At 38.3% G+C, this 26,171-nt stretch overlaps 1 protein-coding gene across 3 annotated transcripts; it reads right to left on the bottom strand.

Annotated features, from left to right (window-relative positions):
• LOC145997017 (small ribosomal subunit protein uS3m-like) lies at positions 1–25,293 on the bottom strand. Of its 3 annotated transcripts, XR_014442846.1 has the most exons (4): positions 25,116–25,293; positions 17,233–17,419; positions 12,788–12,937; positions 219–355 (listed from the first exon to the last, which is right to left on the bottom strand). XR_014442846.1 is itself a non-coding variant. In XM_083133635.1 (3 exons), exons 1-3 carry the CDS (start codon positions 25,149–25,151, stop codon positions 66–68), a joined length of 513 nt encoding a protein of 170 aa, XP_082989761.1. In that variant the 5' UTR covers positions 25,152–25,293; the 3' UTR covers positions 1–65. The 3 variants fall into 3 exon arrangements, 2 of the variants coding, with proteins under 2 accessions (XP_082989761.1, XP_082989762.1); XM_083133635.1 differs by lacking the exon at positions 12,788–12,937 and having other exon boundaries at positions 1–355; XM_083133636.1 differs by lacking the exons at positions 219–355; positions 12,788–12,937 and adding an exon at positions 10,986–11,231.
• Positions 25,294–26,171: the final 878 nt, after the last annotated feature.

Raw genomic sequence — 26,171 nt, 5'->3', positions numbered from 1 at the left:
TTGGCCAACATAAACATATGTATTCTATGTACAAAAGGAAACTTCTACAAAAATACAGATCAGGCTTATATGTACTTAAACACTGCATCTTTCTTATCGGCAATTGTCTGCAGCTCGAGCTTCACGGGACACTGTAACCAATTGCTTAGCAATTCTTCAGAGTAGCCAATCAGAAAATACATCTTCCTGGCACTAATTGACTGGCACACTATACCCGCAATGCGAATAATATTATGCTGTCTTTTAATAATGACCTCTGACATAAACAGTCCGTGCCATGTGCCGGTCATGAATTTCCGAATGAACAGGTCTTCAACAGCAGTCTCAGCCGAACGTTGACCTCCAACAAGGTTAGCTGTGAAGATAGAATATGGGCTTCAGAAATGGTGCATAGCATAAACTAGTATGTTGACCGGTTAGTACTTAATGACTGATACAGATAATTTTGGAGTTTATGTGTAAAATTAACAAGACTTACAAGGGAGGTTATCTAAGTGTCCCCCTCCGATTTCCATTAAACTTGGCAGGTGCATAGAGGGGCCCAAAGGAAGAAATATATGTATTTTTGTTTTGGCTAAAAGGCTGTTTTAGGGGGCAACCCCCCCCCCCCCTCAAATGTCAAGATGAGGACAAATTGAAGTGGGGATCTGACCCCGAAACCACGTACATATGGCATAGAAAGAACACACACATATAATTGGAACACAGACAGCACTGAGCTGTGTTTGCCAGTGATATGCATGCACTTCATATCTCAAGTGTCCCACTTGTGTATCTGCCAGTACTATTACCACAGAACTTCAACCGCCATCGTCCTTCACAATAGCATTTGGGTTTGATACCGACAATCCTACAGTTCTGTGCTGTGTGTGTTCCAATTATATGTGCGTGTTCTTCATATTCCATATTTACGTGGTTTCGTGTTCAGATCCCCACTTCAATTTGTCCTCATCTTGACATTTGAGGGTGGTTTTTCACCCTAAAACAGTTTTTTAGTGGAAACAAAAAAAAACACATGCATTTCATCCTTTGGGCCCCTCTATACACCTGCCAAGTTTCATGGAAATCGGAGGGGGACACTTAGATAACCTCCCTTGTTAGTAAACAAAATTTAAAGATCGAAACTACTTTAAAAATGACTGCATCTTCTTTTCTATCATCTAAAAGGTAGAAGGAAAATAGACTTATTTACATTAACTGATTAAATGTTTAATTATTATTTATGACATTCACAAAAAATGCTCATGCCCCAGCCGGGGTTCAACCCCAGGAACTGTAAGTCGCAGGAAACTTTGTTAACCATTCCACCAGGGATGTAGGTAGCTTCAGAGCATAAAGTTAGGCCCATAGCAAGAAATTTATTTCAGGGAGGGGGGGGGGGGGGGCAAAAGGCAAAAAAGTGTGGGGGTAGCTCAGTATATTACAACTTATTATACAAGATGTATGATCCTGCTAAGGAAGTAAAATTAATTGCCACTACACACTATTTAATTGTTAGTAAGGTTTCAGGGGACCCTCCGTCCACCAGCATCCTCCCTCTGGATACATGCCTGCATAAGATAATATGTGGACTGGCAGCATTTAATAGCCGATAATGATTATTTTGGAGTATATGTGTAAAATTAACAATCTTTAATAGTTCAATTGAAAACAAAAGTATAAAAATAGAAACTCCTTTAAGAATGATTCAATTTTCTTTCCTTTTATGAACTAAATAGCTAGAAGGAAAATAAATTAATTTGGAGCAACTGATTCCACATTTTTTCTTGTATGTATGTATTGCTTTCATTGTAGAATTATTTATCTTCTAGTTCTTACAAGGACATAAACACATTTTTCAAGGACGTAATGCTAAATTGTTTTTAAAGCACTAGGAAATTTAGAATGTACGTGTAATGGACAGAAAATGAGCAAAACATTGCCAGATGGGGAATCCGCAGGATTATGTACTATGTTCATGTCTGAATGATTATGTGGGGAAAGCTTCAAGAAATATGGCAATTGTGTGGGACAAGAGGATATATCACACAGTAAGTATGTATGTTCATACAAGAAAAGTCACACACTACAAAAAAAAAAAAACATCAGGGGACAAAAAAATTAACACATGTTTAAATTGCAAAAGTGGGTCTTGATAATGTTAAGTAATAGGTTTTTTACTTAAAAAATGAAATTTCATGATCAGTTACTTTTCAAAAAATGAGTTAAAATTTGAGTTTATAGTAGTTTCGTTCTATCTCAGGTCAGACAGGGAATGCTCCTTGCCCTTCACGAATATTAATGAAAACACATATGTGGTAGGGTGTGCACACATACATTAAAAGCTTAAATATTATTTTTCTTGTAGTACGAGATAATAAAGTTACAAGCCTGTAAAGAAGTGAAGAGAAATGAGTATCTTGGAAATAATATGAAGCCATGCTTCTTTTCAAAACTATGCCAAAAATTAACAAAACAAGATCATGGTTTGCAGTCTTTTCTATTTGAGCCACAATGCTACTTCATGGGAATAACAAAAATTAAATTTTGGAATGTGACACACTGAAAAAAATTGGGAAAAGGTGTAATTTTCATGATTTTCTCAAGTTTCCAAAATTTCCTCCCAAATAAAGACAAACTACACTGGTCAAAAAAATTAGGGGAGCAAGCAAGAAATCCCAAAACCAAAGTTGGTAAGTCAAAAGTAGCAATGTATTTTGATTAGGTGAGTGTGTCCTCAACCAGTACAATACATGTCTATTGAGTCATTAGCACAACAGAGTTCTAGGGGTGATTTCTGCAAGGTACTGCACAAAATCAGGAGAACAGCACGGTGATAAGACAACAGAAATGGACAGATACGCAACAGATCCATACCTCTAATAAGGCGTGTGGTCGCCATGAACTGCTATGACAGCTGCACATCTGTTTTGCATGGAACCAATAAGGTTATCAACGACAGCCTGCGGGATATTCACCCATTCCTCCAGAAGGGCCATCTCCAACTGTTGCAGAGTTGTAGGCGGCGCTGGCTGAGCAGCAATGCGTCTTCCGAGTGTGTCCCACACATGTTTAATGGGATTTAAGTCTGGGGAGGTTGCTGGCCATACCATTCGTTCGATACCCTCATCCCGTAGCATGGCGTCAACCAGAATTGTAGTGTGGATTAGTGCAATTATTGTCCTTAACAATAACTTGGCTGGAAGGTATGAGGTCATAAATTACAAAAACTCATTTTTCACATTGTGGGTATACATAAAAAAAGCAAATTATATTTTTAAAAAATGCAGGAACTAATCGTCCGTCATTGACCATAAAAACTGAGGAATCTTAGGGAGCAATATCTTTTTTTTTTACAATTATTTTTTTTTAAAATATGGTGCCATATTTCCATAGGGAAATATATCTAGACTGTAACATGTGACACAGGCAACAGGTACCCATGAATCCAAGATGATGTATATTACATTATATTCTCTATCTCTCTCTCGCGCACAAACACACACAAATCAAACCCACTTCCCACCGGAAACCTCAGTCAGATTTTGGTTTGTCATGAAGACAGGAGTTGGCTTGAAATTTGCTTGCAACAGGTCTGTGCAGTGTCCAGACATGAATCAACCTGCACAGTTCATTGCTGTGTAAGTTGTGGAATGAGATAGAGCAGTTCTGAAATGGTTTCTGGTGTTCATGGCAATAGGTTTGATTAACTGCTTGATTTGGTTTCATTTAATTTGCCTTTCTGCCACCTTTGGCTAATCGAGAGGATGAGGATGAGTGATGACATGATGAAATTGATGAAAGGACACTCACAAAGAACATCCATGTACAGGCTGGAATTTGAATCTGGGACACCTGGCATCGTAGTGTGCTGTGCTAACCACTCTGCCACCGAGGTAGCCTCGTGTTGATAGGCATTGCAGCAACGGAGTAAAGTAGTGAAAATGTTAAGTGTGTAGATTATGAGAAAAGGGAACAAAAGAAATGCATAAAGGCCAAGTGATAAATACATCATAAACATTGCTGGATGGACTCAACATCTGCAAAGGCATTTTGGTTATAGCATCACATTATCTACAAACGCAGTTTGAGGTAACTGTTACACTCGATATAGGAATACGGTGCAGCAAAAATATGAAAGTGGAGATAATTTGGAAGATACATTGGAATGTTTGTTCCAGTGAATGACTGGACAAAATTTTGCATGCATCAGCACATATAGTCAGTCATTTTGCACCCTTCAATGAATACAGGGAAATATCTCCTTATTTAAATCCTTACATGACAGTTAGAAATAGGGGGTGTAGAAAGCTCCTTAAGAAAGGTTAAAGTGCATAAAGGAACCTGCATATGCGTAACTTGGTGGGGGCAAGAGGGGCACCTGCCCCCAAATTTTTGGGTTTATTAAAAGTTACAAGTTAGGGGAGCAAAGTAAAAAAGGGTAATATTTGTGATTTCACAAACGTCACAGTTATTTAGCAAACAATCCTGGATGTTGATTTCATCTGTTGGAATACTTTTCGAGACTCTTCCCCAAAATTAGGTCGAAGTTTGATTCTATCCCCTCAAGATTAGGCCTAATTTAATTCTGCCCCCTCAAAATTAGACCCAATTTAATTCTGCTCCCTCAAAATTTGGCCCAATTTAATTCTGACCCCTCAAAATTGGGCCTAATTTAATTCTGCCCCCCTCAAAATTAGGCCCATTTTAATTCTGCCCCCTCAAAGTCAGGTCCCAAGTTACGCCCATGGGAACCTGCACAGGGGAAACACAACACATTAAAAAGGTTAAGGATACACTAAACAAACTTGAGTTTGTTGACATAGCCTGAATGCATGAAAAGCATTAACGTAAATGTCTTGTGTGTGTGTGATGCTTTAAAAATGTTGCAAATTTAGACTTCATTTGTCTGTGAAGAATACAGGCTGGTGAAATATGCAAATTATATGCATTCACAAACATTTAAACCTTAATGCAATGAAAAACACTAATAATTTTCAGATTAATTCATTTTTTTCAATTTACATGGAGTAGGACCACTTTTCGTGGAATGTCCCTAAAGGTCCTTTCCCACAAGGTCAACCAACATGTCTTAATAATATTGACAAAGGTCAGATCCAGATAACAAAGAAGATCTCAATACTGTCATACCAAAGCAAGCACTTTCTTTAATTTATTTACCACTATGGGTCTTGATCATTTGTGTATTGGTAATGTATGATGACAAAGATTGGGCCCGTTCCGAAAGTCGAACGAGTTTAACGCGTTAAACGAGTTATGGCAACTGGCCGTTCCATAAGTGCTTCCGTGCGTCTCGTGCAAGAACGAGATTCACCAAACGCACGAGCCAGGAGGTTGGTTTGTTCGGTGAGAATCGTCTGCTGCCTGCAGACAACGAGGGTGCATGATGGCTTCAAACTGCACTAGTTCGGGAATTGTATTATAAGTTTAACAGAGAGCGTTATGAAGCAACATGCACAAGATGAGTGTGCCTCAACTGTTCTTACAATGTGATTAAAATGAGTAACAGTATCCGCAGTAGAGTTTATTTCTGTCAGAAGGAAACACCTTCCGGTGGACGCCATGCGGAAAATTTTTATAAACAAAATGCTGCACCTGCGCTTTCGTCTAGAGTGTCCCATAAGTCTGTAAAATAACTGGTTTCACCAGGTTCACGAGCCCAGTTACTTTCGTTCGATTCGTTCGTTTCGTATTAAAAAAAACGTATTAACTTTCGGAACGCACCCATTGTCTAGATATACATTTTGGCACTTGTTAGCAGGCGCGGATCCACGGGGAGGGCGATGGGGATGATTGTCCCTCCCAAATGCCAAGATTTGGATATATTAATATATCTAATATTTTTGAAGATTCAAATGTTCTGTCTTTTTATCACCAAGTTTAATAGGCTCCAGAATATTATTTTAAAGTTTTGATTAAAGTCAAATTTATGCTCACGATAGGCTGATCAAAATTGCACCCACAGTTTATATTTGTGTTTAATATGGCTCAAAAGGCAATTGAACCCGGGACTCATTGAGAGATTTTTCTTTGTATCTTAGTTCATTTATTTTACTCCTCATTTTATTGTTCAGTTTACCATGTTAATGGGAGGAGTTACAATAATGACATACAATATAATAGCTATCTATTCCAGCCCAGGACCCCTATTTATTTCAAAGCAATTTGCTAATCTCTAGAACATGAAAGTTAACTTGTTTACAGTGCTACATATTGTTTATGTAAAACACTGCATGTGTAGGTCAGAATTGATTCTCAGTGAGGTGAGGTCCCCGACTGAAAATCGTCCCTCACAAATGTAACTTCCAGATCAGCCACTGCTTGTTAGTCTGCAAGTTCAACTCTCAGAATGGCCTATGCAGTGCGCAACAAATTTGATGAAAAATTCATTATAAAAGAACAACAAACATATTTGATTCTACAGTTCTTGTGGCAATGATGGGAGATTAATTCATTTCTTTTTAAATTGGCTTTTCTAAGTGCGAAAAAAAGTGTGAAAAATGTATGTTTGCCATTTTCGATCTCATATATTGTAAAGGTAAAGTGCTCCCCTGTGCTTAACACCACGCCATGAAGGCATCTAGGGGGTGTGGGGGTAACGCCACACACTTTATTTATTTATTAAACACTACAGGCAAATTCCCAGTTACAGTGTTTTGAGGTTAACTGAGTGAGGGTGACGTGATCAGCATCACGCCCCTGACCACCTTTACCCCCCCGGGTTTACCCCAGGTACCCATGTCATTCTACACCGGGTGAGCACCAGGGCCGCTTCCATCGTTAGAAAAGTTCCCGGATTTGAACCGGCCGGGGATCGAACCCGGGACCTTGAGCATGGTAGTCAGACACATTACCGACTGAGCCACCGCAGCCATATATTGTAATCAAGTCATTATTAAGAACAATAATTGCACTAACCACGGAAAGACACTAGTCCATGCTGTAATCCTGGAGTACTTTGAATGTAAAATAGTTTCTCATTATTTGGGGAGAAATTTTTGGAAATCATAATTACAAAATTTCACTCTTTCAAAAGGTTTTGCAGTTTCTCACATTGCTCCAAATTTTTTTTGTTACTCTCATGAAGTAGTATTGTGGTTCCTTCAAAAAAACCCTGCAAACATTGATCCCTCTTCATTCATGGGCGTCCGCAGGATTTTACGCAGGGGGGGGGGGCAAGAGCTGGGAGATTCGATATTTTTAAATCCAAGCCAAATCCATGCCAATCCAGCCAATTACGTGCTCAGAAAATGTTTAACAATTGAAAGGGGGGGTTATGGCCCAATTTTCCCCCCCTTGTACGCTAATTTCTGTTTCTCCATTTATTGAATGTTACCTTTAGTACATATTGACAATAAAGATTCAATTTATTGCAAACAGACAGTGCAATAATAGCAATTATTATATAACATTGAAAGTAGAAGTTATTTCTATTTTCATGAAGATATTAAAATCACTATTCTTACCTTAGTCTTGAAAAAGAAACTGCAATCTTCTTGGTGATTCCTTAGCAAATGCTGTTATTACATTTGCAACAAATGCTTCCTTATCCTTTTGTATCTTGCTACGATGGACACTCATCATACACAGGCCGTCGAGCCTGTCATTGCACATTGTTGCACGTAACTAAGTTTTCACACGCCTCAATGTGCTGAATGACCTTTCCACTGTACAAGTTGTGGCTGGCAGGGACATTGCAATATTTACGGCCTTTGAAACAGCAGGGTAAAAAAGCTTCGTTTGTTCCAAAATGTCAATGTATTCAATTTTGTCTTTGGCATTCCCTTGTTCATACTTGTTTTGCCAATAATCATACCAGCATTTTGCTTCGTTCACAAAATTGTCCAAATGATAAAATTCCTGAATTTCTGCAATAATTCTATTAAATTCACTGGCGGATAAAGTTTTCATATTTTGAGGATGTAGCTGCAGGAGATTGTAACTTACATCATTTCTGTCTGAAAACCGTGTGCGTAATGATGAAATGAGTGAGTCCAAATATGGAATATAAATTGCTACCCAGTAATAAACTTCTGGCGATGTAGCTGCATGGTTTGCTCTGTGTGACTGTCGAACTGCTTGTCGTGGAATGGTTATCTCAACATTAACGCTAGCTGCTATTTCCTGTGTTTGTTGCAGAATGTTTTCAAACTGCTGTTCTGCTTCACGTCTGTGCTTAACAAAAACTTCCACAAGCTCCTTCAGATGATTCCGAACTGCGTTGATATCAATGGACACACTCTGGAGAATATTTGTGATTGGTTCTAAAGCACCACTGTACATTGCTACAATTTTCAAAGTTACAATGAAAACAGGGGTTGTTGCAGCACACAACAGATGGTGAGCCCTGTGTTTTGTTTTTGAATTTCCATTGTTACTAAGCTGCTCTAGTGCCTCAATAATTACAGTGAAGTTTTCTGCAAAGAGACGAATGCTTTTGTATTTTGACGACCATCTAGTATCCGATAGCATCGGAATGTTGGGGACCAGCTTCAGTCTCAAAGTGCTTTCACGGAAAAAGTTAATTACTTCTTTTACAGTTCCGCATGTATTTCGTATTTCACTGACATCATTGAGATCATTAATTACAAGATTAAGTCTATGAGAAGCACAGTGGAAATATAAAGCATGAGGATATTTGTCCTGAATAATTTTCCTCACACCATTTATCCTCCCGGACATTACGGAACACCCATCAAAACCTAAACCTACACACTTGGACATGTCAACACCCCACTTGGATAGATAAGACAGAATAGTTCCTGCTACTGCTTCAGCATGTAGTTCGTCAAGCGGCACAAATCCAATAAATTCTTCACGCACTTTTAGGTCGTTCTCATGCACAAACCGAAGTCCAAGGGAAAGCTGTTCTGTTCCAGAAATGTCTGCTGTTTCGTCGGCTAACACAGAAAAGGCACAAGATGTATTCACTTCCCGAAGTAACTGCTCTCTCAAAACTTGACCACCAATTTGTATTATTTTATTCTGCGTGCGAACTGAAGTGTGCTTTGCATTCGCATTTGCCGTTTTTAAATGTTCATCTAAAACGACATCACCACATTCGACTCTAAATTCAAGCAAATCATGTAGAACACCAGCGTTAGAAGAGTTTCCTCGCAGTGGTAGGTCATGTGTGGCAGAGAAGATGATTGAAGATACAATTGGAAACAGTTTCTCCCTGTTTGATTTAATTTGATCAGCAACAGCCGAATCAATCTGTTCTATAATGGTGCCCTGCTTACTGTTCATTGTTTCCGCAAAATTCTGGGAGCGTTCTACAGCTTCCTTATGCCACTCAGATACCATGTGATTTTTACACGCTTCGTGAATATCTTTAAATTTTGCAAATGCCCTCACAATAAAGGCACCTTGAACTCCTCGATGGAGTCTTGGTCTGAATACAACTCAGTGTCGACACAAGGCACCTCTCTCTTTTGCAGAGTACACAAGCCAAGAACTGTACTGTTCAAGCCACTTGAACAAAAACGGACGCTTTTGTCCCTCAGCCAAATCACCGCGAAAGTCGTACGAAGAGCTTGGTGCCCATGGTTCAGCTATTAACTTCATTTTATCGCTGTCATTTAATTCACTGTGAGAAGATATTATCAAATATCGCCCTACATCATACTTACAGCTTATGCTATCAACAGAAGATATTGCACTGTTTAGTAGTAATTCACTCCCTTCTGTTGAGGTCACACACTTGTCACTCTCACCTCCACACACACTTTCCTTGACACAGACGGCGTTAGCTGTTACGTTTTCCCTCGAAGAACCCAATGTACCAACAATGTTATTTGTTGACTCTGTTCTTGGACGTTTGAAAAATTTCCTAATGTCCATTTCTATTGTCTTACAAAAAGCACTGGCACTGCCTTCCAAAACTGCACCAAATCAAGCACAACTACACGCACTTGTCACGAACTCGAACCACTCTGAAGTGACACGACAAAGGAAAGAACAAAACTCAACTTTCACCCCGGTGCCAAATTTAGAAGCAGGAAAAGACAAGCAACCCTCTTCCGACCAGTCCAGTTGTCGTGGAATGTGGGGGAGGTGGGTGCATGATGAACCTTACAGAGATTAGAAATCTTGCTGCCTTTCATTATTTGTGTGGATGAAATATATTTCTAAACCAAATATTTTAATTAACAAACTTAGACAGGAATATTTTAGGCAATCTACCCATTTAATTTAAAACATTTTATTTTCCTACGAAAAATACACTAAAATGAATGTAGAATTAATTGTTGAACTTTCTGCTTTACGTACTTACAATTCATGTTAAAGTATCTCCATAGACACACTAAAAAAATCACTCAAAACTCGTGTTACTTTGCATATTCATCGGAACATTTCTCATTCAATACGGTAATGCATATAGACCGATTATTTTTGTAAGTTTGTCAATTTATCTCATTTCTTATCTTTCTAGATTAACGTGACAATAGGGATGAATGGAAAAATAATTAATTGATGAAAAATATCTAGCACAAAATTTAATTGAAAATGCAAGTTTCTGAACAGCAATTTGGTCAATTTCCAGGGGAGGGCCACGGCCCCCCCCCCCTGCACCCCCTTGCGGACGTCCATGTCTTCATTCCTTCGTGGCATTACTTTCAAAAGAAGCATGTTTTCTTAAAGGGATATTCCAAACGATTGTTGAGGTTTCAATATCTTTCTCTGAGCAGATCATGATACATATGGCATTTATAATCACACCAATTGATGGAGACACACTGAAAAGTTTTATTTTGAAATAGACAAGGTTCTGTAGCTACACAATTGGCTACTAGGAGGCAGATTTTACAAGATATACATCAGTCTGCCAGCCGCCATTGTCCAACACTTGATTGTTATCCTCAAGTGTTAAAGGTTGAAGCAGTACTTGTGCTCCTTGTCTTCCTCTATGTAGTACCCTGAACCTGTGCATACTACAGGTGAATGGAATTTTTCGTTGAACAATGTTAACTGACATTCGAGCACAAAAAAACACTTTCTGAGAGCCATGACAGGCCATCTTTCTAAAACCTGCCTTCTAGGAGTCAAATACGTAATGACAGGACATTGCCTCTTATATGAAATAAATCTTTGCGTGTCTCCACTTCCATTGGTGTGGTTGTAAATGCCATATGGTTCATGATCTGCCTAGGAAAAAAATAATTGAAATCCTGACAATTATTTGGAATAACCCTGTATTTCCAAACTACATACTTCACTTCATTACAGGCCTGCAACAACAGAAAAAAAAAATTAAGCTTTCATGTATGTCTGTACAGTTTTTCAATGAAATTTGTGATGGTCATTGTGTGGTACACGTTTGCACTTCACCTGCCTTGTATGAAATGGAAAGCATCAGTACCAAAATTGTGCACTATTTATACAAATATGAAATTGGTTACTATTGACAAATCACATTAAATTTTTAAATTGCTGACAACCCCAGGTACCAGGATTTGCTCAACAGTAGCAAAAGCAGTTCTGGGTTTTATTGTCAGCAAGGCCACCGATGCAGTAACAATAGTAAGTGCACGGAATGAATTATATCAGCCTCATTAAAAAAGGATGCTTATAAAAAACATTAACAAAATGCAGTCAGTTTTTATTCCTGAAGCAAAGACTAGATGGAAGACGTCTAGAATAAAAACAAGGACAAGTATCCCATTGCTGTTTTCATTAATGGCTACAAGCTGTTTGTAGTCAGGTACAGGAACAAGAGCCTACACAAGCCAAGCAAACAAATACTTCATCAGGAGTTCTAACTCCATGCAGTTAACACCTAAAAGCAAGCTTATGCACGAAATATAATGTTCTTTGAAAAGCAAGCAAAAATTGAAAGATAAAAGTCTGTCGAGCACTCATAAGACATGCATTTATGGAACAGACAGGAAGACAAGTAAAATGCATTAAAAAAGTTGGAGCCCTACTTATGGTGCATGCATGCAATGTACTAAAAACTACAGACACAAAAAGCACTTTTGCTCGCTCATAATCGTTCGAGTCTACCACACTTGTAGTACAATGATTGTCAGGTGTTATTGCCACGCATGAGGTCGCCCTGTATAACAAAGCCCCAATAGGCAGCCCTGTCTACCTAAAAGCACGTACATGGAAGGAAACTAATTCCATGCAATTTCAATTCTAAATAATAATTCTGTACATTACTATGTAAGACCCAAATACTATATAAATCCGGCATCTCACGGAACTGGATTTCCACTATGAATGCCCTAGTTGGAGGTGGACTGGCTACCCATTTGCTAGTTTTCACCTCACACGATACTTGTGGATAGACTTTTGTTCCCATGAGACATTGCGCAGAGCAGACAATCTGTAAAGATGGACGAGCCATTTGAAGAATGTTGTAGGAGAATTACCGCTTTGTGCTTTTATTAAAAATTAAAAAAGAAAAGTATGGACTCGAAAAAATATGATAATCAATGCGTACCAAACAAGTTTTTGATGAACTCGGGTATGCACATTCAAAATTTAGACATACAAACTACTTCTTTAAAACAATAATAATTAGTAGACTCTTCACTCAACAAATATTCGCACGATTCATTAAAATAAAATAAAATAATAATACACTTGTAATAATAAGGATTTTCATTTTCAGCTAATCATATTTGTAACGTACACATCTCATCGCTTTGCATAAATACCTAAATATTAATGAACTGAACACGAATGTATTGCACGTCATCTCTTTACTTTTTTTTATCGATAAACGGAGAAACGCAACACTCGAAAACCACAGACAAAAAACTCCCCTTTGCAAACTCACAGATTATCTTCACATGGCCAAACTTTTCCATAGAATCCAGTCAAGGAAAGCCAGTAGCAATTAGAACATGTCCTATTATTCCAAACCAGTCAAGCTGCCAGCCAGGCATCCATCACATCTGGGCAGGTAGCCAGTTCAGCATGATTCGGCCTGAAGTATATGACAGTATACAGTATCTACAGTCGGAAATGTAAAAATGGAACCTCTTGATACACACACTGACAGACTTGACTAAGTAATTCAAAACATTGTATCATAGTGCAACAAATAACTGTACATCATTGTTCACCATGAAAAAAAGATAATTGTATTCTGTGGTGCAATAATAAGATACACAATTAACCTAATCGAACATCATTTTAATGTGACAATAATTGTAGAAGCACATAAAATGTTTGCCTAGGTAGTTTCATTCCACAATACGCTGTGCACATGCTGTGGTTTCGGCAGGAAGAGGAATGGAATGATGTCCACCATGGTATTTTAAGAGACCTTTTCTAGTACTTATAAAATCTTAAATTTTAAGGCATTATTTAGACCAGGTGTTTTCTGATCTGGCAGGCAGAAAGTAACAAATCAATTGTGTTTGGCTGACATCGTCCAAAGGTTTTGAACACCACTCACAGCACCAAAAACATGAGACAGTGTTGGCAAAGCCACTGCACATAGTTTCCTCCCTTGAAATTTGTACACGCAAAGGTTGGAGACTCATGAACAAGAGAGATAGTGGTTGTAGGACCTTGGTCCATTGCATTTCCTTTTAATGTGCGAACACAGCACCAAGAAACACTGTCTCAAGGCAGCTGCTGTTGTGCTTAGATTGTTCATGCTGCCACCTGCTCCAGCCCAAACCCTTGAACACGATAAGCAGATAGAAATAGCTTCCACGCAGTGGTGAAGATATAATGCAAGCAGTGTTATAGTCCCAACATTTTCAAAGCGTATACATTAGGGCTGAGTCTATACAGATGCCCATTCATTGGTATTGGCCGATACCAGTGGTAAGGATTGGAAATTATGTACCGATACATTTCCGGCATATTGGTATTTCACCAGGTCTTTTTTTTTTTGGTAAATTGATGCATATAATTGGAGAAGAATATTTACTCACAAATAGGGATCAATATTTTGAAGAAAAAAAAATCGGTAAGGGTATTGGTTCAAAGAGGTATCAGCTCAACCCTAGTATATACCAAGTTTCATGAAATGCTAAGAGAAGACCTTGTTTCCATTAACTTTGGATTATGTTTCCATTAAATAGGGCCTCCCTGATGGCGCAGTGGTAAAGTATTCGCATTGTAATCAAGGGGTTTCAGGTCTGATACCCGGTGGAGATACGAGTGGTTCGGATCCCACTTTAAAACTGAAGGTCCAGTCCTGATTAGCTTTCCTGTGCATAAAGTCAAACTCAACTTTCCATTAAATGTATTGAATTAACCTCTACGAAAAATGCCTTTGATGCCAGAATACTGATCGTGACAATGTAATTGACATACAGGACGCATGTTACAATATAAAATATATTTTTAAAATAACAAATATGAAATACGTATTTTAGTGATTGCATTTAAATGTCCCTATGGTCTAAGGCATCATGATTTGGGCTCTGGCTACGGAATGCACGCAGGTTCGAATCTCCTGGGGGAAGCGTACCAACTTTTCTCCTGAGATTTCGGACTGTGTATGGGACCAGCGGCTACCCACCATCGTGAAGCAATTGGGCAGCTACGAATGCCCTGTTATGGAAACCAAGAACGACTGGGGGCTTGCCAATATGTAACTGGTTGGAGGATCTCCAACCTCAGGTAAAGTAGGATCGGGTGGGAGTCAGGCTGGCAGTTGGTAGGTAGGCAGGCCCTCTATGGGTTATTGTGCCATGGGTTATTATTTAAACGTACAGACTATAGTATTATTTTACAGGCTACAGTACAGCATGCTACTGTAATCAAGTCTTCTTCTTCTGGAGCTGTTTGTATTTGTCTGCTCGAAAACACTCCGAAGCGGCTCTTTTATATGCCACCTCACTTGTCACAACAATGTTTAGCACATACTTGTATGTTCCAGACCATGTGAAACCAGAAGTATTTATCCATAACATTAACATAATGGTCAAAATACATAAATAAAAAAAATGAAGTAAAAGTGGGAGGTATACAGCATATACTACTTTATACCCTCCACTACAGCGTTGAGTACAAGCAATGCTTGGACTAATAGATTATTATTTAATGAACAATGTTTTAGCTTGATTTTGTTTCCATTGTGAAAATTTACATTTGGTAAATGTAACTGTGGCAAGCAGCAGCCACTCACTTTTCACAGGAAAATAATGCACACGAAGCATCACATAGCGAAGGGTGAAATTCAGGTGGAAACAGCATTACAGAGCTTTCGTGCTTCTCAAAAATAGCAGAGCTCAAGCAAAAGCATACAGAGACATTACAAACAGAAACTAGCAACCAATGTGTGTCTCCATGAACATGTACACAAGATCGCAAGGATATTAAAAATTATCATAATTAACCACATATTTATGTTGAATAAAATATCAAGATTTCAGTACCACAACTGGGCACATGTCAGGATCAAAAGTAGTATATAAAATGGCTATTTTGGTGTTAAAATGGTGAATAAAATCTAAATTTGATTTAAAAGCTATACTTATTACACACACAACAAGAAACTTTCCCTTCTAATAGCACACTTATATAGTTATCAGAGGATTAACTTTAGTCCTATGTAAACGAGTCCAAGTAATCAATGTTCTGCAATTTGCATAACTCTCAGAATAATTCAGTATTCAGAAAGTGTTTTGTCAGTATATAAACTCAAAATGTCATTTTTAAGAGTTTATTCCACATCATTTTGTGACAAAACAGGGTGGGAAAATGCACCTACACCTTTAAAGTATGAAAAATGAACATTACAGTGAGTTATTTCACATTTCGAGTTTCTGTGAAAATCAAAATATGCATGCCTCTATTAATCATAAAATTAAAGAATTTATCATCACTGTTCTAAATTCCATGTAGATCACATTACATTACACTCACATTACACGTCATTGGTTACTCCTTTCGAGAAGGCGTGTTTGGCAGGCTTCTACAGGTGGTGTGGAAGGAAACAAGGAAAGGATGAAAGTAACGGTACCTGGACATTGGTATCCTAAACAGTGACAAGCAACGGGCATGAGGAAATTTCAAGCACGGAATAAAGATGGGGAAAAACATATTTACCTGAATAAATGTTGACATATTAGTGCAGCTTGCAATCATAGTAAGTAGTGTTACAGTTATATTTGTAGTAGATTTTTATATATATGCATCTATCTCCATGTAGTATTCACGATCATTTTGCAAATGTGTACATCACTACGGGTTTCTGGGTGTATGTTTATGCTTCTATTGCACGGGCAATTTTGCAAACGATGTACTGCAGAAAATGTACAGTAAACATCTCCCAAAGTATATACATAGTAACATACTATATATTTCTCACGTTTGAGATGCACAGTTTGAATCTATGACTTCCTACTTAACATTTATTTAGTTTTGAAATTCTGAAGTGAAACATTGCCGGTTGCGGACGGCAGCACGTGGGTTAACTCCGCTTTTACTTGCCAATCTCGGAGGGTAAAGTTTATTCTCCTTTTACTCCCAGCTTACCTGGCATTTCTGTTGGTGCAACAGATAAATCAGCCGATTAATGGGTTAACTCTGAGTTTACTCTTACTCGTGAGTAAATTGACTTTGGTGAAAACGGGCAAGGGTGAGTAATTTTGAAGCTTCAAGAAAATAATTAGCATAGTTAAAAGCTATGTACTAAGTACATTGGGAAATTATGATTTGAATGCAGCTTATGAGAGCAGGTTTTAGTGGATTGCGGTCAACTCAGACACGAGATATTGAGGATTTTCATAAGAGGCTCGTAGGGGGTTAATGATCAAGACCAGATATTACGTGAACTGCCTAACCTAACAACAAAGGCATTCAGAGACAAAATACCCCTTTGTGTCCCACGCACATGAAGTAAATGGCAGCAGCAGTCCATATCCGGGACGAAAGAAAAAAAAATGGCTGCTTTCAAATAAAGAATCATACAGGAGTATACAAACGAGAAAAAATAATTCTCCACAAAACATTCAAGTAGTCACTAAGACTCCAAAGTACGCATTAACAGACATAAATGCCGACGCATCACAATAAATTTGAAATTATACAATGAGAACTTGGGCCACGCATTGTTCAAAATTACCCACTGTATACATTTACGGGTTCAAACACATGCACACACGGAAACATACAAGTTGTTAGTGAAGAATAACAGAATAAATATGCAAAGCTTAAAAGAGTCCATGTCATTTTCCATAACAGCCTCTACATTATTAGTGTACACCCCGACATGCAGCATGTCGACAAATCGAAATAAAACTAAGGAAAAGTTACATGTATTGAAAGAGTTCCACGACTTCCTGTGGGCAATGTGGTGAGGTTTGTTGGCCATTTCATAAGTCAAGGGCTTGTCACCCTTAGGGCTCGGCTTGTACCTTCCAGCCTGGACCTTAGAAAACACTGAGGTAACGTGAAGCGACCGTTGCTGGGCAGAAACTGGTGCCTGAACACTGAGTAGGACCTGCGGGAACAGAAATACTAATTAACAACTATTGTTGATTATTGACAGAGTTTGTAATGATGAAATATTGTTACAGTATATTTGTGTGTGTGTGTGTGTATCAGGTTGCACACCCCTTAATTTTCTTCGCACCCCCTACGTTCAACTGAAAACACTAACCCTTAGAGTGTTATATTATGTCATGTCTTCATATCGAGCGTCATATGTTAGATACTGAAGTAAGTCCGTTATTATTGTTTACAACAGGCAAGCACTGAAAGAGATGCCGATATACATACCTTCCAGTACTGGCGGCAGCCTCTATAAAGATCAGAGGCTGTTTTATCTTTGGTCAGCATTGTTGTTATGATTCTTTTCTTCCTTTGTTTCTTCAAGTGGTCTGTTTGTGGTTTTCGATAATTGCCTACAGATTAATGTGTTATGTTTTCTTTCTTTTTCATTTGCATTGTTGATAAATAGTTTATTTTCCACCTATTTGATTTTCATACTGGGGAAATTATTAATGCGAGTTGTAACGTGAAGGGTAGTTTCTTGTTAATACATTCTATGTATTTCTTCCACGTAACGTGTCTTGTAAACGTAACATTTCAGGCTCTCAAAACCCGTTAGAAAGAGGCCGAATGTTCACGAAGATGTAGTTGCTGTGCACTTCGCGTTTTGTCCTGAAGTGACAGACGGAATGTACAATGTATTTGGTACCTCCATTGGTTACATTGAAAAGGTTCGAAAATTGTGTTTTGAAAGACACGCATAATTTCATTTTTTATTTCACTATATAGTTCAATAAGACTGCAACGTGTATCTGAATGTTTACACTGTATGACCACTTTCTTGGAGTCTAAGACTTAATACATATCATCATGTAAGCCCAGGGGAAGGGGCACAGCCTGCCTGGAAAATGAACGTCAATATAAAGTTATTATATTTCACACATACAAATTCATTTCAGTCAGTAATTTTTGTTAATCAGTGACGGCGATTAGGGTCGCAGTTGCCCCCGCACTATCTTAAACTGTCCTTGACCCCCCCCCCCCCCCGTTTTGGCACCTTGCTTCCCAGTTTTGAAATGTTGCATACGTGTTTCATGGTTTTCAGCATCACAGCCCCTAAATTTCTTTCCGCACCCACTCAGCACCCCTTGATGATTAATCCTGGTGCCACCGTTGGTGTGTATTACTAGCAGACAGTACTATGCAAGTGTTTAATATCATAAATATGTATATGCTATGCATTATTGGTGCTAAAAATTAAAAATTATCAATTCTTAATCCATCAGCTGTACCACTGGCATATGCAGAAGGGGTGGGGGCTACAGCTCACTCTTAATTTTTTTTGAAAAATCAACATTTTCAAATCAAACCTTAAGAGATCAAAGTGGCAAATGCAACTAAAATGACCACCTATTGCCATTTTTGAGTGGAAAATCCTAAATATATGAAATATATTATTATGTCTACCCCTTTAGAAAGTAGCTATGCAACATCTCCAACCCATCCAAAAAAAAAATAAAAAATCCTGCATAAGCCAGTAATCTGTACACATACATATTTGTTAAATGGTATGTACACCTGATCAAGGCAGACCCTGTCATTATATTCACTCCTTAAAATATCACAAATTAATATAAAATGTGGAAAGGGCTAGAATGCTGTTGAAATGACAATTATGTTAATGCTGAACATAAGGTACAAATTATATTTTATTCATCAATAACTTGAAGCCGCAGTGGTCTAGCTGGTAGGGTGTCTGACTGTTATGCAGGAGACCCGGGTTCAATTCCTCGAGTGGGTGACCCAAATTTTTCCAGACTTGTCTCCCCATAAAGCGGCTCTAGGGAATACACAGCCTCAAATCAATGGGTATCAGGGAGGTAAAGGTGGCCAGAGCATGGTGCTGATAACATAACATCTACATTGGCAGAGCGAGAATGTGTGGGGTCCTACCCCCACATCCCCTAGATGTGCTTTCATGGCACAGTGTAGGGCCTCCCATATGGCGCAGTGGTAGCGTCCTCACCTTGTAATCAAGGTCCCGAGTTTGATACTCGGTGGAGACACATAGTGGTTTGGATCCCACTTTAAACTGTAGGTTCAGTCCTGATTAGCTTCTCTGTGCATAAAGTGGACTTAAAACAACAATTCAATCAATCAATCATGGAACAGGGCTACATGCATGGGAACTTTACCTTACCTCACATCAATAATTAAACAACAGAAATGTAGATGTCAGTAAAAAAAATAGTAACTTAATCCTGTGAGATGTGACAGAAAGTCAAATGAAACCCAGATGCAGAATGCTGCACAGCCACATGTTGATACATCTGACACCAAACTGAATTAATACAGAAGTAATAATGGCTTGCATTGTCTATTGTGCATGTATGCACAAAGATAAAGAAACGGAGTCTTCGTACCTGTTCGTGATATCTTGTGTGGAAAGAGAATAATAATAAAAAGACGATTCTATTTTTGTTTGATCTCATCACATTCAAATGAGATTAAATAGATTTAGTATTCCCTTCCCCTTGTACTATATGTTGAGTGAAATAACTTATAATTTTTTTTGTTATGCAAACAAGAATACTTTAAAAAAGGAATTCTCGCAATAAAACCAGATAAATTTTAACAAATAATGGGTAAAAACGATAATATTCAATGGATCACAATATTGATACATGGGACAACTTCACTGTTACAGAAAGGATATTTCATTATGCATGCCATATCAGGTATTTATTATCCATTAATCATGTTAGTCATGAATATTTACCATCATAATTAATCCAGATAGGTTGAAAAACAACACAAAACTACCTGAATAGTATATACCACTTTAAACTGTAGGTCCAGTCCCGATTAGCCTTCCTGTGCATAAAGTGGACTTAAAAAAAATCAATTAATGCATACAAGCTGAAAAAATAAATTCACTGGCAACATTAATGATTTATAACAATACATATGCATGTGTCATTTTACACTTTGTGTAAAATATATGAACATCGTAATAATACTCAAAGCATGGTAATAATATTGTAACTTTCTATGATGTGTTATGATAACACATAATAAACCAATTACATAAACTTAACTGTCCTACGTAAACCAGTAACATTCTGTGCTAGAATTGCTTCACGATTATTGTTCACTTCATTCTTATCTTTAAATGTTACCGATAGACTTATTTTGGCACCCTTGACTCTACATGCCACTGTCAGAAACTGCAAAATTTTACATGCCTTATGAAGATTATATAGCCGTAGTAGCTCAGTCATTAGGGTATCTGACTACCATCAGAGAGACCTGGGATTGATCCCCAGCAAGGAAGAACCAGGATTTTTTTCCAACTGTTCAAGCGACTCCGGCGCCTAGCCAGCATTGTATAAAGTGGGTACCCGGAGGAAACTCTGGGGGGTAAAGGCAGTAAATTTGGAAAACATACTTGCCGCACGAACCATTCACGTTAAGGTTAGGTTAGGTTAGGCAAGCATAGTTAAAATGCAGGGTATTCATAAACATAGTTTTTGAACGCTAATCATTGCAAAAAATTGTTGTTTCACTTCGTTCACGGACCCCCTTAATTCTACTTATTTCGCATTTTCTAGACGTGATCGCCAATTTTTAACTGCAGATTCGTGATCAGGATGCAAAAATTAGTGAGTATGTCGAATTTGAAAGCAATCGGAGGATACCCCCGGTATTCTGTAATTGATCCCATATTTGTCATCTTGGACCAGGTATCTATCAGTAAAAAAAAATGAAGCAAATCCATGACTATGAAGCAACTTTTTGTGTTTCAATTGGGTGATTTCACGTGGAATGTGTATTATGTGTGAATTTATGTATTCTGCACTGTTATTTATAAAATGTTATTAGTTTTGAGCATCATGATATACACTACAGCAGGGGTTTTCAAACTAGTATTTGCTGTCGTGGCTCCTCTTAGGTGCCAAAGTCTGCACATGCCTCCCCTGAACAATAATAATAGATAAACGTACATGACCGTGAAAGATCAATACAAAATCTGTTCTGTTCACGTGTATATTTACTGTCGGTGAACATACAAGTTATGAAAAATGTGTTATGAATACAGGTAATGCACATTTTTTATGCTTATAAGCTGGTGTCAGTTTACACAGCGATATGATATATATGAGAAAAATGGGTAAATGCGGACAGTAAGAAAAACAGGATAACAGGCATATTCCAATGCTTAGCTAAGTCAGTGAAATGTATGAGCTTGCTTAACGTCACATAGTGTATTGTATCTGGGTATATTTTTTGATAATATAATGGTGCATCTCATGATGTTAACTCTTGATCTTTACTTACATTTGACCACCGTCATGGCTGAAAATCCAGTTTCACAAAGATAAGAAGTCGCAGAAAGATGCATAATGTGCAAGACCTTCTTATTTAACTTTTGACACTCATTCCTCACGGATCCAAAATTCAGGTGAATCTCGTACGTGAGATAATTGCAGTGTTTAATGATAATTTTACGTCTTTGGTAGGTTAGGTTCAATGCTGTTACAATTTTCAAATGTATTTGGCTTTACTTGTGTATCTATAATATTTCTCAGAAATGACTTTGGCTGTGTTTGTAGAACATCATTCGTGTGTCACTTGACATATTTCACCCAGCAATTACATAGCTTTTCAGGGTACATATGTATTTCTTGAATATAGTTTTCTTTTATATGTGATCAATTTCATTTGGTTAGATTTAATGGTGTTAATAATTTTTTACACTGTTATGTTAGGTGGAACTGTCAAAGTAGTCCAGAGTACGAGGTTTTTATTTATATGGACTATAATTTGGGATAAAATATCTCTGTGGTTTCCGCACCCTGAAACGAATTTTATGTTATATTATGTGTATTGCATCTTGTAATAAGCTACATGTTCACTCTTCGTAAAATTGTCCGCGAGCTGGTGTGGGTCCTACGTAAATGCTTCAGAATTTATTCCTTCACCCTGTGGCTTACTATGAGACTCCCTTTTATTAAATGTTTAGTATCCCCAAAACGTCTGAAATTCCTTTATTTTCCTCTCTTTCACATTGGAACTTACGTATTCTGCATTCCTAAGGATTCTTGAAGGTGCCATCTAGTTTTTTTTTCACGCAAATAATGTCAATTTTCGACATATCGAGTTATTTTTTGCTTGTGTTACACGCAATATGGCGGAGAAATCTAGACTAGTGTTGTCGATGATCAGTGGTTATGCAGTGTTGCAACCTTCTTCATAAAAAAATACCTACTTTCGTGTTACTGATTTTGTATTTTTTTTCAGGTTCGAAAACCCGATGAACTATGCATGGATATCCCCCCGAACCATTCATAAATAGCCCCACGAACCATGCACAGCAAAGTTAGGTTAGGTAAGGCAAACATAGTTAAAATTGTTATTTAACATTATAAAAATTCAAGATAATTGATTTCAGTATAAAATATATTCTGTTTTTTTCTCGTTATTTTACACATCATTCTATGTTGGACATTTGCATGTAATGCATAGTGCCTGCTTGCATAAAAAATTGGTGCACTCTACTTTCAGTTGAAAGTTGCTCTTGAACATGTACTCTGCTAAATAGCCTGTGAAGTGATATTTCCTGCATCCGAAAATTGGAATCGAATGCCGGACATTACGCCAAACTCTCTGTATGTTTTGAGAGTGGATTGGAATTTCGTCGCCCTGCATTCTTTGCAAGTCTTCTTCATGAACACGTCCACTTGCTGGTGTGTTGACAAACTCTACGCAGAGTAAGACCCAATTTTTTACAATTTTTGGCTATATATTTTGTATTTGTAAAATCTATTAATGTAGTATTGTATTGTAATGTAAGTATTGACCTGTCCAGTAAAATTTTCGTATCTGCAAAACGTATTTCTTCAACTTTACAGGAGAAATTACTTACCGAATGCAGTTTATTTATAATTGTAGAAGTTCGGGGAAGTGTTTTCTCGCATCGTTCATTGAATTTTGCCGGAAAATCATCTATTTTTCGATATAAATGTGTAACCGATGCACGAAAGCTCTTGCATCCATTTACTTCCAGGTGGATGTAGCCTGTGTGTGATGACGTAATCCCAGTCAGTGTTTCCAAACACGTGTTTTTGTAACTGAAGAAGGTACGTTTCCGCAAATGGTTTATGGGGCTATGTGTCAATGGTTCGTGGGGCTATGGAAGAATGGTGTGTGGGGCTACGCATATTTTTTTCGAAACCAATTTTTAACTATTGTAACCTATATGTGACCCAACCTAACCTTACCGGAAATGGTTCGTGGGGCTATTTATGAATGGTTCGTGGGGCTATCCGTGAATGGTTTGTGGGGCTATCCGTGAATGATTCATGGGGCTATCCGTGCATGGTTCATGGGGCTATTTATGAATGGTTCTTGGGGCTATCTGTGCATGGTTCGTGGGGTTTTCGAACCTGTAAAAAAATACAAAATCAGTAACACGAAAGTAGGTATTTTTCGATGACGGAGGTTGCAACACTGCATAACCACTGATCATCGACAATGTTGCCAAGTTGGCCCTTTTGGGGCCAGAACTGGCCCTTTTGAGTACGTACTCAGCCCCAAAATTCACCGAAAGCCCCAAGGGGCTTTTTAGCCCTACAGAGAGAAATCTTGCTAATAATCTAGCCCTTTCAGTAATGAAATGTTTTTTTTGGTATTTCAGTAAACTGCAAAGAAGAATTCACTTAACCGACCTTCCTCTGCACCTGCAAGCTCGTCCTGTGACCCCTCCTGGGGAGCAGGTAGCAAGTGCACATTGTCACTTTATCCCCTTGTTTCTGGTTTTGATATGCTGTGTAGCCCGAGGCGAATTACGAATAACGTCGATTCCAGAAAATGCGAATCTTCTTTCAGTTGCATTGCATCTGGTCCTTGAAAGTTCACAGAAGTGCGGTGCGGAATCGACGAATCGTTCGTAACAGTGAGGCTCACCCAGAGACTAGTTCGTGCGTGCGGCCGTGTGTGTGTGTGTGTGTGTGTGTGTGAATGTACGTGTGCATATATATGAAGGAGGAATATGCCGAAAATGTGTAATGCTTTTGTGTAATCTACTGCACCACAATTTAAGGGGGAAATAAATTATTTAAGTTAAGGAAATTTAATTTGTTTGAGCGTATGCCCCTCATCTTGACAGTTGATTAGTTGTGGTTCTTGAGTTTCAGAAATTTTGCACCAAAACACCCAAGAATTAAGAACCAGATTTTTTTTCAGTGCGCAGCCGCATCTTTGTAAATCTAGGCCCTTGGATGTGAATTTTAGCTCCATTTTGGGTGCGATTTAGCCCGTTTTTCTCTCGTGCTGTTGGCAACACTGATCATCGACAACGCTAGTCAAGATTTCTCCGCCATATTGCGTGTAACGCAAGCGAAAAAGAACAAACAAGAATTACTCGATATGTCGAAAGTTGAGATTATCTGCGTGAAAAAAACGAAATGCCACCTTGAAGAATCCTTAGGAATGCAGAATACGTAAGTAGCAATGTGAAAAAGAAGAAAATAAAGGAATGTCAGACGTTTGGTGGTTACTGAAATTTTACCAAATGAATTCAGCGAGGGGAAAAAAAACACCTCCGAGACCTTCGTAAAGTATACAGAAACTACTCATTTCGGTAAGTACTTTCACGTGTAAAATTGAAGAAATGCGTTTCAGGAGTACTAAAGTTTTACCCATACCTTTCTTAGGCCTCCACAGTACGCTGCCATTATCATTTAAATTCTTTCCACAGATTACTTGCTTGTGTATGTCTACATACTATATTTTCACACATCAATTGTGAATATGAAGGTTCCTTGTGGAAAGTGGTAAGTTCGAATACATTTGGCGCCACTTTAGAAGCTTCAGATTGTCTTGTAGTTTTAGCTTGGAATATGGAACGCTTATTGATGACGTAGGCCAAACAAAGGTCATGTAGCCTGCAAAACAATGAAAATGATATTATCTGTCTAGAAACCAGTTGGCGCCACCATCAGAACTGATTCGAGTATTATATTTATGGGGGCTATTCACCGGATGTTTACATTTCTGTGCATCCTTGGCGCCGGCGGGAACTTTACTTCCGGTTTTCAATAGAATAGCATGGAGTTCAAAGGTGTAGTGGCAGTGTCTTAAGGCGAGGAGGGACAATTTCCCCTAGGTCCTTCTCGCTGGGACAACTGTCGATCACTGTTGCCAACTTCGCTCTTTTGGAACCAGATCTGGCTCTTTCGAGCACTCGTTACTGTGAACTGTGGCACCCGCCCTCTACTCCACCATGATGCCACCACTGGCTCCGGCCCATAAGTGTACATTTTGCACGTGACGTGATATTCATATATAGGCTTCGTCACCCACACCCCTCTTTCCTCCCCAGGTATTTTTATATATAGAGCTGTGGCTTAAGGTGAAGATGTCAATATTATTATCCGGGAATCCTTTATTTTCGATTTCATATCAACATCATAAAATTATTGAGATGGGTAATGCCGCCAAATCTAGGCGGTGAATACTAAGAATACATTTCCATCACTTTAAAGATAACGGTAATAGCAGCGCCCCACCCCTGTGACACCGAAATTACCCTAGGAGACACTTTATGCAGCCTTCGTTAATCTAGATCCTTGAAAGTCATCTTTAGCTCTTGGTGAAATGTAGCTCTTTTATGCACATCAGGTTTGGCAACACTGCCAGGATGGCTGTAGGAGGCAAGGAGAAATACATTACGCTTATAGAAGAATTATTTTACTCGTTTT

The sequence above is a fragment of the Lepisma saccharinum genome, chromosome 13 (assembly GCF_977018435.1).
Source record: "Lepisma saccharinum chromosome 13, izLepSacc3.1, whole genome shotgun sequence".
Taxonomy (NCBI): domain Eukaryota; kingdom Metazoa; phylum Arthropoda; class Insecta; order Zygentoma; family Lepismatidae; genus Lepisma; species Lepisma saccharinum.
The sequence above is the reverse complement of the archived record's forward strand: the minus strand, read 5'-3'. Positions and strand labels throughout refer to the sequence as shown.